The sequence below is a fragment of the Ascaphus truei genome, chromosome 3, assembly GCF_040206685.1.
Source record: "Ascaphus truei isolate aAscTru1 chromosome 3, aAscTru1.hap1, whole genome shotgun sequence".
Classification (NCBI taxonomy): Eukaryota; Metazoa; Chordata; class Amphibia; order Anura; family Ascaphidae; genus Ascaphus; species Ascaphus truei.
Window position 1 is genome coordinate 241,536,834 of NC_134485.1, and position 19,622 is coordinate 241,556,455.

The 19,622-nt window shown below is 46.3% G+C and overlaps 1 protein-coding gene across 2 annotated transcripts in view; it reads right to left on the bottom strand.

Moving 5' to 3' along the window:
• UPF3A (UPF3A regulator of nonsense mediated mRNA decay) overlaps positions 1-19,225 on the bottom strand; it is a 48,319-nt gene extending 29,094 nt beyond the window's left edge. For both annotated transcript variants that reach the window (XR_012799879.1, XM_075590456.1), the window contains exons 1-3: positions 18,933-19,225; positions 15,826-15,932; positions 135-241 (exon numbers count right to left, since the gene is read on the bottom strand). Coding sequence is in view for 1 of the 2 variants with exons in the window: in XM_075590456.1 (XP_075446571.1) it covers positions 135-241; positions 15,826-15,932; positions 18,933-19,079 (361 nt within the window). In the remaining variant the exon portion in view is untranslated. The remainder of the gene's footprint in view (positions 1-134; positions 242-15,825; positions 15,933-18,932) is intronic.
• Positions 19,226-19,622: the final 397 nt, after the last annotated feature.

Here is a 19,622-nt window from a genome sequence, read left to right on the forward strand (position 1 = left end):
TGCATGGATTGGTAGTTTAATCAAGTGATCAACTAACATCACAAGGTAAGCAGCACATAAAATCCCAAAGATAAACAAGTCAGTTTTTACAATGTCAATAAATTACAACTAAGATGGAAAATGCTGATTCTAACCTTTGCTGTCAATGAAGATAAATCCATCAAAGCGATCTCTAAAAAGAAGGATGTCTTCAGGATTCCTAAAGTTAATATAGGCTCTTGAGAAGAGATGGGGGAATAAACTGAAATAAGAGAAAATAGTTAGTTCATTTATTTTTATTTTTTAAGGAAAAGGGCAAGAATATATCTAATATTTCTCATATGTGTACTGTGGTTCAGTGTTTTTACATTTTTTTGTCTTAATGTGACAAAAAAGTCTATGAAGCAGCTATATGTATCATCCTTCATATTATGTTGCAGTTCTAACCCTGACTGGGGTCAACATGTGTATTTAAATTTATTTACCATAAATTCTTTCATTTGAACTACCATGTTGTAGTCCTATTGCTGTAAACAATTTTAATATTTATTAAATGCATCCAAACTTAGGCCAATTGACTTAACCATTAATAACCATGCAATAAATGAAGCTCAAAAGAGACCATATCAAATATATGACAAAAACATAGTAGTCTGGTCTGTGTCATCAGCACGCTCCACGGCAGCTCTGAGCTCAGCGGTTAGTTTCTGTGCACTCCCCTTTGTGGTTTTGTTTTATGACTGATTATTTCTCATTTGTTTGCTTTCACCTCACTGTAGTTCTCATTTGTTATTATATTTTGTTCTGTTGTGCTAGTGGCGTCTGCCATCTGACATTATGTGTATCTGTTGTTGAGTTACATTTGACTATTAATATAATTATCATTATATATATTTATTACATTTTTGTCATATATTTTATATTGTTGTCTCTTTTGAGCTTCATTTATTGCATGGTTATTAGATCGTGGTTTTAGGTCCATTTGGACTCCCAGATTTAAGGCATAATATGGCCTTGCATCCATGCATATTGTTGCTTTTGATTATTTACCCCCGGTGCGCTGTGTGCATTTTTCTTCCTTTCATTACCTTAGCAGTTAGCCGCTAACGTAATGAAACTGACTGCTATTTTATTTTTATTGCATAGGATTGATAGTGAAGGCCGGTGGGGATCCCTGGAGATTCGGGGACCCCCGGGGACTCCCGGAGATGGGGGGACCCCAGAGATGCAGGGACCCACGGGGCCTCCCAGAGATGCGGGGGTCCACGCCAGCCTACGGTATCAATCCTGTGCAGTAAAACTAAAATAAATGGCTTTTATGTATCTTGCAAAACCTTTAGCACTAGTTTTAAGCTGGTGCCAAAATATTGTAAGTTTTTATAGCACTATATCAGCAGTGCGCAAACTGGGGGGCAAGATTTTTTTGGGGGGGTGCGGGCGGTTGCAGAGGTCCCGCGCTCTACCACAAGGCATTTAAATTAAATGACGGGGGACCATCTAAGCCTCTGCAACCTCTACTTACCAGATTCAGCCGGCTTCAGGAAGCGTGACCATGGCAATGCGGCATCAAATGACGCGGTGGGGTCATGTGATGTCACAGTTGCCCTCGTCTCGTGATGTCAAATGACGCCGCGGGTCACATGACGACGCACGAGGTAAGGAGGGGGCAGGCAATGGAGGAGGTAAGGCAGGGACGGGCACTGCAAAAAAAGTTTGTGCGCCACCTGTACTGTATGCTTATCACTGCTTAGTGAATAGCAGTTTCTGGCAAAAAGAAAAAGCGATTTCGGGCATTGTTTTGGCTTATCGTACGGCTTGTTTTTGCTAGAGTGTTATAGTACTATAAAAAGCTGTTTCAGTGCAATATTGAACATGCAGATACCCAGTAAGCTCATATAAACCCTAAAAATTACCACAGCATGTATATGTGTATATAAGTGTCAAAAGGAGTTCTACTGAGTGTGACATTGTATACTACAAAAAACAAAACACAAAGGAAGCCCAGAGCTACTTCCAATATGACAAAAATACATCAGTGAAATATATATATATATATATATATATATATATATATATAGATATAGTAAACAAGAACAGATGGCACTCACAAAAAGATAAAAGATAGGTGCTTATCCCATAGGTATTGAATAGGTAACAGAGTTCATACTGGTTGAGTGTGCCTTTAAAATACATCGTTTTGGACTTTACCATGAGTGCTGTCTCTTTTCTTGCTGCATGGTCTTGGATCTCCTGGTCTGCCTGGTAAGGAACTCTGATATATATCTATCTATCTATATATATATCTATCTATATATTTCTCAAACCGTCGTATGTGTGTTTGCGTGTCTGTATGTGTGTTACCTGTGTCTAATCTCAAAACGTCGTATGTGTGTTTGCGTGACTGTATGTGTGTTCCCTGTGTCTAGGGGCAATCGCATTGGACCTTTGGCCTGTCACTCCGCCTCAGGCCAATCCGCCTCAGGCCATTGCTCCCTTGGCCCGCCCGCCCCCGCACACCTCTCATTGGCACTGACACCACTGCCTCAGGCCATTGACATAGCTCCCTTGGCCCCACGCCCGCCCCCGCACACCTCTCATTGGCCTGCGGCCAACACACCGACCCCACTGCCACACTCTCCCAGCCCTCACTGAGCTTTGGGAACGCTTCACAGCACCTAAGCCTCACTGCTCTGGGAGATTTGGTAACGCTTCACAGCACCTAACCCTGGGAACGCTTCACAGCTCTTACCTCTCAACCCACAAAACCCTCACCGCCTGATAACACCAAAATAACTGCGGAATCAGGTACAGACTCTTAGCTATATATATATTGTTTTCACCACTGTAACACTACCCACCCTCACACAAAAGCGCACGATCACCTACACACACCGCATGCTCACGGAGCGCACACCGACGGCCACCACCTCTTAACAACCACCCCCCCACCAATGCAGACCACGACCGCACGCCAGACCTCTCCCGGTACCGCAGCCCCTCTACCACCTGCACACACTCCTGCCTACCCTGCCAACACCCCTCCCCTTCACCTCAACACAACCACGCCGGAACGCACGTTCACTGCACAAACACCACACACCCCCAGCAAACATACAGACTCTGCTACTCACTTGCACCGCCACATAACCTGATCGCCACTGGACAACGCCCGCATCTCCGCTACTAGCACGCAACACACTCCCCCCCTCCGGAGGCCGCAACAACACCCTCACCTAGCCCGCAACCCCCCCCTCCCAGTCTCCAGTAGCCCGCAACACACTGCTACTCACTTTCACCGACACCACCGGACAACACAGTCCCCCCTCCGGAGCCCGCAACACACCCTCCCCTAGTCCGCAACCCCCCCCCCCCCCAACACACACACAGCCTCCCGTAGCCCGCATCACAACCACTCCCGTGGAGCGCAACCCCTCCCGTACGACGCAAGCCCTCCTGTATCCCGGCCAACACTCCCAAAACACTCACGTAGCCCACACAACGCCCCCAAACCCTCCCGTGGCCACAATCGCCAAACCCCCCCAAACCGCACGTAGTCAGCAAAAAAGCCAACACCTCCCGGAGGAGGCCACAACCCCTACCTCCGGAGGGCCCGCATCACAACCACGCGCGTGGAGCGCAACCCCTACCTCCGGAGGGCCCGCATCACAACCACGCACGTGGAGCGCAACCCCTACCTCCGGAGGGCCCGCATCACAACCACGCGCGTGGAGCGCAACCCCTACCTCCGGAGGGCCCGCATCACAACCACGCACGTGGAGCGCAACCCCTACCTCCGGAGGGCCCGCATCACAACCACGCACGTGGAGCGCAACCCCTACCTCCGGAGGGCCCGCATCACAACCACGCGCGTGGAGCGCAACCCCTACCTCCGGAGGGCCCGCATCACAACCACGCGCGTGGAGCGCAACCCCTACCTCCGGAGGGCCCGCATCACAACCACGCACGTGGAGCGCAACCCCTACCTCCGGAGGGCCCGCATCACAACCACGCGCGTGGAGCGCAACCCCTACCTCCGGAGGGCCCGCATCACAACCACGCGCGTGGAGCGCAACCCCTACCTCCGGAGGGCCCGCATCACAACCACGCACGTGGAGCGCAACCCCTACCTCCGGAGGGCCCGCATCACAACCACGCACGTGGAGCGCAACCCCTACCTCCAGAGGGCCCGCATCACAACCACGCACGTGGAGCGCAACCCCTACCTCCGGAGGGCTCGCATCACAACCACGTATGTGGAGGGCAACCCCTACCTCCGGAGGGCTCGCATCACAACTACGTATGTGGAGGGCAACCCCTACCTCCAGAGGGCCTGCAACCACCACCGTACACAGTAAGCCCTCCTGTATCCCGGCCGCCCCCCAAAAAACACGCCGCCGCGGCCGCTATCTTGGATTCTGGCGCTAGTGTTACAGAGCGTGCGCTTCCTTCTAGGTTTTATAGCGCGCGCATTATGCCTGTCTCCGCCCCCCGCTCGGCGTGGGAGTCTTCACCACGTCTCCAGCACTCTCAGTTGTGCTCCACTACTTACTGGTCTCTCAGCCACTCACGAGCAGCTCCTCGACACCCCCCCGCCATGCCCCTCGCCCGGATTGGTCACTGCCCCTTTAAATATCCTGCTTTGCTTTCACTTCCTTGCTCTGCATAGCTCCTTGCTACCTGTGTTGCCTGGAACCTGTGTCATACATAGTTACATAGTAGATGAGGTTGAAAAAAGACGTACGTCCATCAAGTTCAAACTATGCTAAATTTAGACAACAGATACTTTATTCTATATCTATACTTACTTATTGATCCAGAGGAAGGCAAACAAAAAACCCCATTAAGGGGAAAAATTAATTCCTTCCTGACTCCAAGAATTGGCAATCGGATTAATCCCTGGATCAACATCCTTCCCATGTATACTTTTTTGGTATATCCCTGTATACCTTTCCCATCTAAAAAGATGTCCAACCTTTTTTTTTGAACAAATCTATTGTATCTGCCATCACAGTCTCCATGGGTAATGAATTCCACATTTTAACTGCCCTTACTGTAAAGAACCCTTTCCTTTGTTGCTGCTGAAATTTCCTTTCCTCCAACCTTAAGGGATGGCCCCGAGTCCTTTGTACTGCCCGTGGGATGAATAGTTCTTTTGAAAGCTCCTTGTATTGTCCCTGAATATATTTGTATATAGTTATCATATCCCCTCTTAGACGCCTCTTTTCTAATGTAAATAAATCTTATTTAGCTAGCCTCTCCTCATAAGTTAGAATGTCCATCCCCTTTATTAATTTGGTGGTTCTTCTCTGCACTCTCTCTTCTTCCACAATGTCTTTTCTTAGGATTGGTGCCCAAAATTGTACTCCATATTCAAGGTGCGGTCTTACTAATGCTTTATAAAGGGGCATAATTATGTTTACTTCCCTTCCATCCATTGCCCGTTTGATGCAAGATAAGATCTTGTTTGCCTTTGCAGCTACTGCATGACATTGGGCACCATTGCTAAGCCTGCTGTCTACAAGCACTCCTAAATCCTTCTCCATCAAGGATTCCCCCAATATATCTCCATTTAATTTGTAAGTCGCCTTTTTATTCTTGCATCCCAAATGCATAACCTTACATGTATCTGTATTAAACCTCATTTGCCATTTACCTGCCCACGTTTCCAGTCTCTCCAAGTCCTTCTGAAGAGAAATTACATCCTGCTCTGATTCTATTACCTTACACAATTTAGTATCATCAGCAAAGATGGAGACTTTGCTCTCGATCCCAACCTCAAGGTCATTTAATAAACAAGTTAAAAAGCAGGGGTCCCAGTACCGATCCTTGAGGTACTCCACTCACGACTTTAGCCCAACCTGAAAAAGTTCCATTTATGACAACCCTCTGTTGTCTGTCCTTTAACCAGTTTTCAATCCAGGTGCATATATTATTACTGAGTCCAATTTTCTTTATTTTGTTCACCAACGTCTTGTGTGAAACCGTATCAAAAGCCTTTGCAAAATCTAAGTAGACCACATCAACTGCATTACCCTGGTCTAAATTCCTACTTACCTCCTCAAAGAAACAAATAAGGTTAGTTTGGCAAGACCTATCCTTCATAAATCCATGCTGACTATTACTAATAATTTTGTTTTCCATTAGGTATTCCTGAATATTATCCCGTATTAATCCTTCAAGTAGTTTCCCTACTATTGAAGTCAGGCTTACAGGTCTGTAATTCCCCGGGTGTGATCTAGCTCCCTTTTTAAATATAGGCACCACATCTTCTTTACGAAAATCTTGTGGTACTGAGCCTGTGGAAATGGAGTCCTTGAATATTAAATATAATGGTTTTGCTATTACTGAGCTTAACTCCTTGAGAACTCTTGGATGTATGCCATCGGGGCCAGGTGCCTTATTTACTTTAATTTTTTCAAGTCGCTTATGAACTTCTTCCTCAGTTAACCAATTGGTCATTAATATGGAGGTTGTGGCTTCCTCCTGTGGCGCTACTATTGAACTTGATTCTTCCCTGGTAAACACAGAGGCAAAGAATTTGTTTAATACCTCTGCATTTTCCTTATCTCCAATAATCTGCATACCCATCTCACACTGAAAGGGTCCTATATTTTCTTTTCTCATTTTTTTGTTATTAAGGTACTTAAAGAACTTTTTAGGGTTGACCTTACTTTCTATTGCAATCCTTTTTTCATTATCCATTTTTGCTAATTTAATTGCCCTTTTGCAATTTTTGTTGCATTCCTTATAATTCTGATACGATGTCTCTGTCCCTTCTGACTTAAAGAATCTAAATGCCTTCCTCTTCTTGTCCATTTCCTCCCCTACCTGTTTATTTAGCCACATTGGTTTTGACTTATTTCTTTTATACTTATTACCCAAGGGTACAGTAGCGACAAAGTTTATTCGAGCAAATGCCGCTCGGCAGGATGCGTGGCGGCAGCGTGGAGAAGCGTTGAGTAGCGGCTCGTTCGCGTGACGTCGGTGACGTCACAGTCAAGGGAGCGCCCGGCTTCCCCGGCTTCCCCGACTCCCCTGAAGGTTTGAAGTGAGGTAAGCAGGGGAGCGGGGAAGCAGAGGGGCACAGCAGGCGCAGCTAGAGGGTCGGGAAGATGTTTAAATTGCGCGCGGATTGGAGGGGGGGGGGGAACGGAGGGGACGCGGCTGGATGCGGCTGATGTGCTGACTTTCCTCAGCACCAGCCGGAGTAAATCCCGGTGAACCGGCGGCATTTGCTCGAATAAACTCTGTCGATACTGTATACACTGATAAGTGTGCTTTTCTAACAATGTTTTAAAGACTGCCCATTTATCTTCTACATTTTTCCCTGCAAAAACATCATCCCATTGTATTACTACTGTATTAGACCTCAGTTTATTAAAATCTGCCTTTCTAAAGTTTAAAGTCTTTGTTGAACACAAGTAATCTGTTTTTTGATAATTTATTTCAAATGAGACCATGTTATGATCACTGTTACCCAAATGTTCCAGGACTTGAATATTTGTTATTACTTCTACATTGTTTGATATGACCAAATCCAGAACTGCCCCTCTCCTGGTTGGGTCCTCAATAATTTGGGTCATATAATTATCTTTAAGCACCACCAAAAACCTGTTTCCTTTTGTTGTAACGCTAATCTCATTGCCCCAGTCTATGTCTGGATAATTAAAATCCCCCATTATGCAAACATGACCCAGTTTTGATGCCTTCTCCATTTGCAAAAGTATTTTAGCTTCCTCAATCTCACAGATATTTGGTGGTTTATAGCATATTCCCACAAACATTTTCTTTATACTTTTACCTCCACTGCTAATTTCTATCCTCTACATCTCTACATTTTCATCATTCCCTTCATAGACATCATCCCTTATAATAGGTTTTAGATCTGGTTTAACATATAGACATACTCCACCTCCTCTTCTATTTCTTCGATCCTTCCGAAAAAGAGAATAACCCTCTAAATTAACTGTCCAGTCATGAGTTTCATCCCACCATGTTTCAGTAATGCCTATGATATCATACTGCTCCCTTGTAGCTATTAATTCAAGCTCCCCCATTTTATCTGTCAGGCTTCTTGCATTAGCAAGCATGCATTTAAGTTTTTTTCCAGCCTGTACTATTATCTTATTTGCTCCTTCCTTTCTGGTTTAGTCTTTAGAAATGTTCTAGTATTATCTCTATTTACTATGGGTATCTCACTGCTTGTCAAACTTGCACTTGCCCCCATTCTACCTCCATACCACCTTGTATCCTCATCTATTCCATTTAGTTCATTATCTGTTTCATTCCCCTCCCCCCTCCATCCTAGTTTAAAATCTCCTCCAACCTTTTTAGCACTCTCCCCCCAGCACAGAAGATCCCTCTTCATTGAGGTGCAATCCGTCCTTAGAATATAGATGGCACCTCTCAGAAAAGGAGTCCCAGTGCTCTAAAAACCCAAACCCCTCCTTCCTACACACTTTCTTAGCCATGCATTAACCTCCCTGATCTCTGACTGTTTCCCTGCGGTAGCGCATGGCACTGGTAGTATTTCAGAAAATACTACCTTGGAGGTCCTTGCCTTAAGCCTTAAGCTTTTGGCCTAGATCCTCCATCTTTCTCTAACTTTGTCATTGGTGCCAACATGTACCAAGACCGCCAGGTCAATCCCAGCCCCCCCCCCCCAACAATCTGTCTACCCGATCCGCAATGTGCCGAACCCGAGCACCCGGGAGACAACAAACTGTTCGGTTCATGCGGTTCTGGCAACAGATTGCCCTATCTACCTTCCTAATAATGGAGTCCCCTACCACCAAAATCTTTCTTTGCATCTGAACATCCTGAGTCCCCACTGTGCTGGAGGAACTATTCCCCTGGCTGCTAGAGGAATTAGTCTCCCCCAGCCTTGCCATTTCTGCCCCAACATTCCCAATATCTTCACTCAACATGGCAAATCTATTGGGATGTGTCAACTCAGAAACGACCTGCCTCTCACTATTGCCCCTGCTTCCCCTTCTAACTGTTACCCAGCTACCTACCTGCTCCTCACTAACAGCAACTAAGCTACCTACCTGCTCCTCACTAACAGCGCCACCATCTGCACCACTAGTCGAAGCAAGGGCCTGCTCAGTGAGCTCTAATTCCCTTTCAAGATTGCCAATGTCCCTCAATATTGCAAGTTGCCCCTTCAGATCAGCAATCTCTGACTCTAAAGAGACCACCCGCTCACACTTTTCACAGCGGTATGCTCCTTGGAACAGCTGCTCCAAGTGCACATACATGTGGCAAGATGAGCATTGAGTGGCATTTTCAATCCTGCTCATTCTAGCAACTATGAAGTTTAGAAGTACTAACAGTAAACTGTACTTCAATAAACTATACCTTGTTTAACCGCTTCCTTGTTCAAACTCCTTCTGGTTCTAACTGCACACACTTTAACCAACCAGCACTTCAATCAACCACACAGATCAATCAGTACACGCAAATGTCGTGCTCTCTTTGTGTTTATTCCTACAGCTATTGACCCGGCTCGTCTGAATACCCCCTCTGGCTCATAAACTCAGCTTTCCTACCGACTACTCTACATCTAAGACCCTCGGACTCAGCTACGGATTTTGACTACGGAACTTTCTATATCCTCGGACTCGGCAAGTACTTGACCCTTCTTTATCTACATCCAGGCCTGGCCACACTACTATGCCACATCCCGGACATGCCCCCTATGCTGTCAGTGCGCATGCTCTACATCCCACCTCAGTACAGGGGACTAGTCTGGTCTGCGGGCTGCGCGGCGTGACAGCTACTGAGCGTGGCACTGTGTACTACAAAAAACAAAGGGAGCCCAGAGCTACTTCCAATATGACAAAAATACACAGTGAAATACCTATAAATATACCTCTTGAATAAAGGGGTATTTAGTTTAACTCTTTGTAATTATACAGGTAAATAAGAATTTTAATCAGTTAGTGTTAGGACCTGCGATATTATGGTCATGACTTGAAGTGGCTCGCAGGCTTATAATTCTTTGGCCAAAGAGTTAAACTAAATTACCCTTTTTTCAAGTTATATATATATATATATATAGTTATACGTTACCGTTCCAAGGATTGGTAAACAAGAGACAGCACTCAATGTTGAAAATCAAATATACACTTTGATTTTCAACATTGAGTGCTGTCTCTTGTTTACCAATCCTTGGAACGGTAACGTATAACTACATTCTCTATATGGGACGTGCACCTGTGGCTTACCAGCACCTATTGGAGTGCCAACTGCCTTATCTGACATATATATATATATATAGATATATATATATCTATATATCACTGTGTATTTTTGTCATATTGGAAGTAGCTCTGTGCTCCCTTTGTGTTGTTTTTTGTAGTATACAGTGCCACGTTCAGTAGCACTCCTTTTGACACTTATATACATATATATATATATATATATATATACACACACACACACACACACACACACACACACACACACACACACACACACACACACACACACACATATATATATATATATATATATATATATATATATATATATATATATATATATATATATATTGTTTGTGGTAATTGTTGGGGTTTATATGAGCTTACTGGGTATCTGTGTGTTTATTAACTTTGTCCAACTGTTCTCAGCTATTTTGTAAGTAAATTATACAGGTAAATAAGAATTTTAATCAGTGTTAGGACCTGTGATATTATGGTCATGCCTTGAAGTGCCTCGCACGCTTATAATGCTTTGGCCAAAGAGTTAAACTAAATTACCCTTTTTCAAGATTATATATATATATATATATATATAAACAGTGTTCGACAATTATATACATATACACGCCCGGGGCGTGTGGATTTAACCCCCGGGTGAGTAAATATTGTCCCAAGCAGCACACGTGTGTTTTTTAAATTTCCCGCGCTCGCGCTGCTGTTTTTCCCGCGCTCGCGCTGCTGTTTTTCCCGCGCTCGTGCTGGAGAAAAAAAAAAAAAAAGCCGGAGGACCTCCGGCTCTCTGAGCAACTTTCCCTCCTCAGCGCTTCCACTCCTCCCCCTTTCGGCAGCCAGCCCCTTCCACGCCTGTCTGCCTCAGGCCCCTGCAGGGCCGTCTGTCGCCCCCCCCTCCCATCGGGCCATCTGCCCCCCCCACCCCAATCTCTCCCGGACTCAGTGACCCCCCTCACCCCAATCTCTCCCGGCCTCCACGACCCCCCCCTCACCCCAATCTCTCCCGGCCTCCGTGACCCCCCCTCACCCCAATCTCTCCCAGCCTCCATGACCCCCCCTCACCCCAATCTCTCCCGGCCTTCGTGACCCCCCCTCACCCCAATCTCTCCCGGCCTCCGTGAACCCCCCCCCCCTGACACCCCAATCTCCCCCCTGACACCCGTGACACCCTCGACACCCCAAATCTCCCCACTCACTCCCGATCTCGCCTCCAACTCCGTGTCCCTGGCCTCCGGTGACCAGCCGCATCACTAGCCCCCCCACTCCTCTCTCCCCTGTGTCCGGATCCCTCACTGCCACCCGGTGACCCGCAGCGACAGCCGCTGAGGCCGAGGGCGACACCCGGCCTGCCGCTTCCTCGGCTGTCACAGAGACTGGAGACCACAGCGATCCACGGTGAGTAAGGGGGGGGGAGAGAGAGTGTGTGTAGGGAGGGGAGAGAGAGTGTGTGTGTGTAGGGGGAGAGTGTGTGTGTGCGTGTAGGGGGGAGAGTGTGTGTGTGTGTGTGTGTAGGGGGGAGAGAGTGTGTGTGTGTATATATGTGGGAGTGTGTGTGTGTGTGTGTATATATGTGGGAGTGTGTGTGTGTGTATATATGTGGGAGTGTGTGTGTGTGTGTATATATGTGGGAGTGTGTGTATATATGTGGGAGTGTGTGTGTGTGTGTGTGTGTATATATGGGAGTGTGTGTGTGTATATATGTGGGAGTGTGTGTGTATATATGTGGGAGTGTGTGTATATATGTGGGAGTGTGTGTATATATGTGGGAGTGTGTGTATATATGTGGGAGTGTGTGTATATATGTGGGAGTGTGTGTATATGTGTGGGAGTGTGTGTATATATGTGGGAGTGTGTGTATATATGGGAGTGTGTGTATATATGGGAGTGTGTGTATATATGGGAGTGTGTGTGTGTGTGTATATGGGAGTGTGTGTATATATGGGTGTGTGTGTGTATATATATATGGGAGAATGTGTATGTGTGTATGGGAGTATGTGTGTGACACCAGAGGTACCTCCCCCCAATCAGTCACCTGCCCCGGTCAGTCAGTCACCCCTGCCCCGGTCAGTCAGTCACCCCTGTCCCGGTCAGTCAGTCACCCCTGCCCCGGTCAGTCAGTCACCCCTGCCCCGGTCAGTCAGTCACCCCTGCCCCGGTCAGTCAGTCACCCCTGCCCCGGTCAGTCAGTCACCCCTGCCCCGGTCAGTCAGTCACCCCTGTCCCGGTCAGTCAGTCAACCCTGTCCCGTCAGTCAGTCACCCCTGTCCCGGTCAGTCAGTCACCCTTGCCCCGGTCAGTCAGTCACCCCTGCCCCGGTCAGTCAGTCACCCCTGCCCCGGTCAGTCAGTCACCCCTGTCCCGGTCAGTCAGTCACCCCTGTCCCGGTCAGTCAGTCACCCCTGTCCCGGTCAGTCAGTCACCCCTGCCCCGGTCAGTCAGTCACCTCTGTCCCGGTCAGTCAGTCACCCCTGCCCCCCTCTCTCTGGTCTCCCCCCGTCTCCCCTCTCTCTGGTCTCCCCCCTTTCTGGTCTCCCCCCGTCTCCCCTCTTTCTGGTCTCCCCCGTCTCTCCTCTCTCTGGTCTCCCCCCTCTCCCCTCTCTCTGGTCTCCCCCGTCTCCCCTCTCTCTGGTCTCCCCCGTCTCCCCTCTCTGGTCTCCCCCCTCTCTCTGGTCTCCCCCGTCTCCCCTCTCTCTGGTCTCCCCCGTCTCCCCTCTCTCTGGTCTCCCCTCTCTCTGGTCTCCCCCTCTCTGGTCTCCCCTCTCTCTGGTCTCTTTCTCCCCTCTCTCTTTCTCTCCCCTCTCTTTCTCTCCCCCCTCTGTCTCCTTCTCTCTCCTCTCTCTTTCTCTCTCCCTCCTCTGTCTCTTTTTCTCTCTCCCTCCTCTGTTTCTTTTTCTCTCTCCCTTCTCTCTTTTTTTCTCTCTTTCTCTCTCTCCTCTCTCTCTCTCTCTCTCTCTTCCTCTCTCCCCCTCTATCCTCTTTCTCCCTCTCTTCCTCTCTCGCTCTCTTCCCCTCTCTCTCTCCCTCTCTCTCTCTCTCTCTCTCTCTCTCTCTCTCTCTCTCTCTCTCTCTCTCTTCCTCTCTCTCTCTCTCTCCCTCTCTCTCCCTCTCTCTACCTCTTTCTCCCTCTCTTCCTCTCTCTCCCTCTTCCTCTCTCTCTTCCTCTCTCTCTCTTCCTCTCTCTTTCCCTCTCTCTCTCTCTCTCTCTCTCTTCATCTCTCTCTCTCTCCCTCTCTCTTCCCCTCTCTTCCCCTCTCTTCCCCACTCTCTCCCTCTCTCTTCCTCTCCCTCCCTCTCTTCCTCTCCCTCTCTTCCGCTCCCTCCGTCTCTTCCTCTCCCTCTCTTCCTCTCTCTCCCCCTCTCTGTATCTGGATATCTTATTTACCCTATATATCTTAACTGTCCTATACTACACCAAAATAACTTATACTGCTTTCTTCCAGATCTGACTCAAGCTTCACACGGAAGATATCGGAACCCCCCTAACCCAGAAGACAGGTAGGGAACACATCCCCTCCAACTTATAACATTGCGGGAATGAGGTACCTGGACATTGAGGGACTGCGGATCAGGTAAGATCCCAGGCGGGATTGCTGCTTTAGATATTGTGAAGCGGGGACGTCCAGACATTGGTTAAGGAAACAAAGGGTTCAGGAAACTAGTCATTCACCTGTGGCTTTTATTTCTAGATCCAACATTTACACACTTACACACTGTAACAGGGGACTTATCCCTGTTCAGTAATGTGCCTTTAATCTAGCAGTGTGGTGGTTAACTTCTGGTAGTTAATTACTAAACACCACCTGCCTGATTGAGATGGCTTACAAAAGTCTGTCTGTTCAAACAGGAAGTGAGAACTCTTTAGCTGACACCTGAGCTGAACTTGGAGACACACTTGTTTTGAGCTCTGCCAAAGTTAGCAGAGCTGCTTTCAAGACACAAGGCCCAAATAAGACTTCTAAACCTGGATGTTGATTTTCTGTGCACGCTCAGTGCGGTTCCAGGAGAGCAGAGAAGCTTACTCTACAGCTCATAAACAAATAAGACTTTCATTATTAAGAGACTGCTTATATCTGCTTATTTATGCTATATGTTTTGGGGAGAAATGCTTGACTAGGGAGATGTGAATTGGTTGCATAGTGTTTTCACTAGAATTACTCCCAAGTGAATGGAAGCTTTGTTCCCCCCCCCTGTGTTTGGATAATTTTCCTGATGAAAAGGAACAGGCACAATAAAGCCTATTATAATTTCACGTTATAAAGCCTCCTAATTGCGTACCTCTGTGAACGTCCGTCCACACACACACGTAACAAGGACTAATTGTAGTATAATGTAATAAATACATTTGTCAAAAACGAATGTTGTTCTGACTAGGAATTTATTAAATGTATTTTATTTATATATTTTATTTTAAAGCGGGGTTGGGGGCGGGACTGGGGGCGGGACTAGGGGCGGGTTGGGGCGGGTTGTGGGCGGGGTTGGGGGCGGGACTAGGCGGCGAGTAGATTTTTTGGTTGGGCGAGTAGTTTTTTGCTTGATTTGTCGAACACTGTATATATATATGTGTGTGTATTTTTGTCATATTGGAAGTAGCTCTGGGCTTCCTTTGTGTTTTGTTTTTTTGTAGTGCAATATTGCCCTGTTATCGGAGCTTTGTGAATAGTAACACAGGCAATATCGCACTATAAAGGGCAATTATAGTGCTATAAGTCAAGGTTTAGTGAATAGGCCCCATAGTATTTGTCATGTTAATGCCATTTACTGAATATTTTACATTTATGAACAATACAACTAAAGGTGTTAGCTTGAGTTTTAAAGGAACTATTTTTCTGTGTTACTGGTGTAATTATATGAGATTTACTAGATAGAATACAGACCCTACTGGTCAGCCAGGTAAATCTTCAAAGGCTGATTGTAAAACATTATGAACTCTCCTTGGCCAGAGGTGATCAAAAGCTCAATATTCTTTTACTCACGGATTTACCAAAAATAACATCTGGTAGCGGATAAATACAGGCTGATGCATTAATATCAAACATGTCAGGTATCGGATATATGCAATAGTCCGGATGTTTGGAGAGCGCAGGTATATGAAATCAGAGAAAACATACAAAATATAGTGCAATATGTCTGTGAATAAAGTGTTTTCTTGGTTGTTAAAATCCAATAGGGTGTGACTCCCAAATCCCCAAATATTTTGTGCATATACATAATCAGTGGCAAATAATGTGTCTTTAAGGTGTCTGTCTGTATTTCTTGGGTCAACAGGTATGGCAACATGGTTTCAGATAAAATTGCGCATTTAGTACAAATGATGCGGCGTGACCGGCTGGGATGTGTGGACGTTCTCCACACTCTCCTAATCAGCTGGGCTTGCGTTGCAAGTCTAGGCTCCCGCACTTCCGGGTGAAGGTCCCCGGATGATCAGCAGTCGGGCAAGTAGGCAGCGCGGCGTTCAGCGTCCCACTCAGTGATCCTATGTCTTCCACTCAACGCGTTTCTCCGGGTACACTGGTTTCATGCACAAAATATTTGGGAATTTGTGAGTAGACAACCTGTTGGATTTTGACAACCAAGAAAACACTTTATTCACAGACATTTTGCACAAAAAAAAATATATATATCCCTTTACCTGGGATCAGCGGTGCAAAATTCAAAGTAATCGTTTGCTGGCAGAGGATGCAGTTGCTCCTCCAGTTGTTCTTTACTTATGCTGGGAGGAAGTCGCCGTATAACTACCTAAAAGACACCACAGACAAGTGCTTGGTTACCATGGAGTCCAACTCGTGACAGTGGGAGTTGTGATGAGAAAAGGTATTTTAGTCAGTTTGTAAATTGCATTAAAACCTCACTTTTCCTTGTGGTCTCTGAATTTGTACCTTTTTCTAATAATTAACAATGTCGTTTCCCAAAAAGCAAAAGAAGGCTTTAATAAAATAATAAAAAAATATTTATGTTTGACAAAGTTGGACTTAACTGTTAACGTTGTTTAGTTCCATTGATGATATCATCATCATCTATGTAAACAGATTGTTTTAAGGGATATATATGATCACAATCATGTGGTTTCTTGAAACTTGTTTCTACTGGTAAATGACTTGGTAAACCCAAAGAATATGAAAAAAAAATACCAAAAAAGTAGGTGTGGTCTAGACGAGGGGCTCACAAACTGGGGGATTTTTCTTGGGGGGGGAAATAGATATTTTTCTAGGGGGGCACGGCGGTTGTGGAGGCCCCACGCTCTTCTCCACAGCATTTAAATTAATTGATGGGGGATCGCGTGAGGTCTCTGCAACCTCAACTTACCGAGATTCAGATGGCTGTATTGACGCATCGCCACATGACCCCGCAGCATCATTTGATGCCGGGAACAGAGGTGAGAGGGGCATGAGCAATGGGGGCAGGAGGTGGGGGGGGGGGGGCGCAGCTGCAAAAGTTTGCGCACCCTTGGTCTAGACTAGGGGTTCTTATCCAGGAAGTGATTGAAAAGAGTAATTGAGATGGTGCTGGGATTTGTTGAAAATGTAATTTTCTGAATATTAACAATTATCTAACCCTGAGACATCAAACATTTATTTCCATTCTTTATTTGTAACATTTTATTACCTTTATTTTGTTAAAATAACATATCGCTGATACATCATGTGAAAGCTTCTTTATCTCCCGCGACATAAATGCGTGGTCGATAAGATAGGAAACCACCCATTATTTGCCATCTCTGTTCGTTGCACATACTAAAAAAAAAGTGGGCCCTATATTAAATGTTTCAGTTGAGCTACTGGCACAGTTGATCTTTGCCATTTAAAATTATTGCTATGGGTCGATAAAGATACAAAAGGTTAAAGCAGCAGTCAAAGCTGCCGTTTTTCCCCCTTTAATATGTGAATCAATACAATCCACACAATGATAAGTAATTAGCTAAGTTACCGATCGATCAGCGAAGATTTGGCTTGGAGGTTCACTAAATGGCTGTCAGTGCAGCAGAAGAGGACCAAAGATGCAAAGTTCTGTGGGGAAAATCATGTGACAAGGCAGTCACTAGATACAATTAGTGCACTGCTAGAGAGAGAGGGCAGGGCTCAAAAGGGGGTTTGTCAGAGCCAGTTTTAGAAGAGGAAGGGGATGTGACTTTGTAAATGGTTGCTATAGAAACAACAAATGCTTGTTACATTATAATACATTAAAAATGTCATGCAGAGTGGTTTAAAAAAAAGAAAGAACTTATTTATTTGATAAAATACACACACACACACACATGTAGGATATTGCTTGGTCTGCAACTTTAAGAGCCTCATGTGTAAACAAATTCATTAAGTTACAATAGTGCTGATTGTGGCACTCTCACGGAAACGCCATTGACTTTAGTTTAATAAACAACCCCCAATGTCTAGTCCTGTGTATGTGTCAGAGCAGACTTCCTGCTACTAAGCTGCTGTCCATGGTGCTGACATACAGCAGGGGCCTTGTGTCTGTATGAGGATCAAGCCACATCTGGCAGCAGAATGGATAGCTCATTACCTAAATTGTACAAAATACATTAGTAGTTGTGAGTACAGATTTGCCCATTTTACATTGTTATCGTGGTAAGGGGGAAAATAGGATTGTGCAAAAAAGAAAAATTGTGTAGCGCTAACAAGTGAGTGAGATAAAAGATAATATATTTAAATGTGGAAAGCCTAAATATTCACAAATAAATAAGTGATGGGCGACTACCTGAAAAATATATATACCTGACTACCTATGTCAGAGGGTGACTGTGCAAAACAAAGAAAATATAATCTGTGCAGTTTACCAGCACTGGACCTCCATATTGCAATATCCATATTGCTGTTTATATTGCCTATTTTATATTGTTATTTGAACTTTTAATAAATGTATCTTCCCCTTATTTTCACCCATCTCTGAGGCTTCTTTCCAGCACTATAAGCACTGACCCATCATTCAACAGTATTATGCTATGTTTTGTCTTTTTCTCTCTCTCTCTCATTTCATGTATTGGGAGCTCATCTAAATCGAAATCCATTTGGAATAACCAGGACATTGGTCTTCAACTAACATCCAGCGGTTGTATAATACATATGTATAGTCTTGGCTATGCTGTTCCGGGACTTTAACATCAGGCGCCGATTATATTTTCTTTGTTTTGGAAAATAGGATTGGTAACACATAAAGACAGATATATAGATAAATAAATGGATACCAAGATAGATGCACAGTATGCAGGTGCAGATAGATGCACAGTATGCAGGTGCCGATAGATGCACAGTATGCAGGTGCAGATAGATGCACAGTATGCAGGTGCAGATAGATGCACAGTATGCAGGTGCCGATAGATGCACAGTATGCAGGTGCAGATAGATGCACAATATGCAGGTGCAGATAGATGCACAATATGCAGGTGCAGATAGATAGTAAATAGCAGGTGCTGTGGTCACACGACGTCCAACCAGAAGCAGCGTCACTGCTAAACCACATAAACACACACTATTTATACAAAATGATACACACACACACACATACATATGCGCGCACACACACACACACACACACACACACACACACACACACACACACACACACACACACACACACACACACACACACACACACACACACACACACACACACACACACACACACACACACACACGCGGTGTGTGTATGTATATGTACACAATCTCCGCACATATTGATGAGGGATAAAGCTATGGCTGCCCTGCACCCCGCTCTCCTCCTCACCTTGCTCAGGGCCGCCTTCCTCCCGTCCCTGTGCTTGATGCTTGTGCTGTTTGCTGCGCCCCCCGGCGGCTCCGCCTCGCGGCTCTGGCTCCCGCTGCTCCTATTCTCTCGGCTCCCGCGCGCTGGCGGCTCCCGCTCGCTCCTCATATCCCGCACCTGGCTGATCGTTGCGTGCGCGAGGAACCGCTTCTCCCTTCCACCCGCCCCTCACAACCCCAGCGCTAGCCTCTGTGGCAACCCGCGCGCGCGGGGGGCAACAGTCTACGCCTCCGCGAGAGTTATCGCGAGCCCCGGCGCGCGACCCACCTGAAGAGATGCGCCTTGTGCGCGCGCCCTCCGCTGTGAGGAAGATGCTGCATCCTCTCTGGTCCTCGCGCTCACTCGCTGGTCCTCGCGCCCGCTGCCCTCCACTGGTCTCCTGCAGCACTGCAGAGTGTAAACCCAGTGCCGGGCAAAGTGACCTATAGTTCCACACACAGTGGGCGGCCCTCACACCTAGAGGGGCAGGGCGTTCCCCATTGAGTTAAATATTACACATAAAATACCATAGTTTAAAAAGAAGGTGCAAAACATCTGCGGCCACAGTACCTGCGCTGCATGCGCGTCAGCGAGGCTGGGGGCGCGTGCAGCCGATTCCCCTGGTCTGCAGGGAGCTGCAGACCAAAAGATAGGGGGGGCGTGACAGGGGAG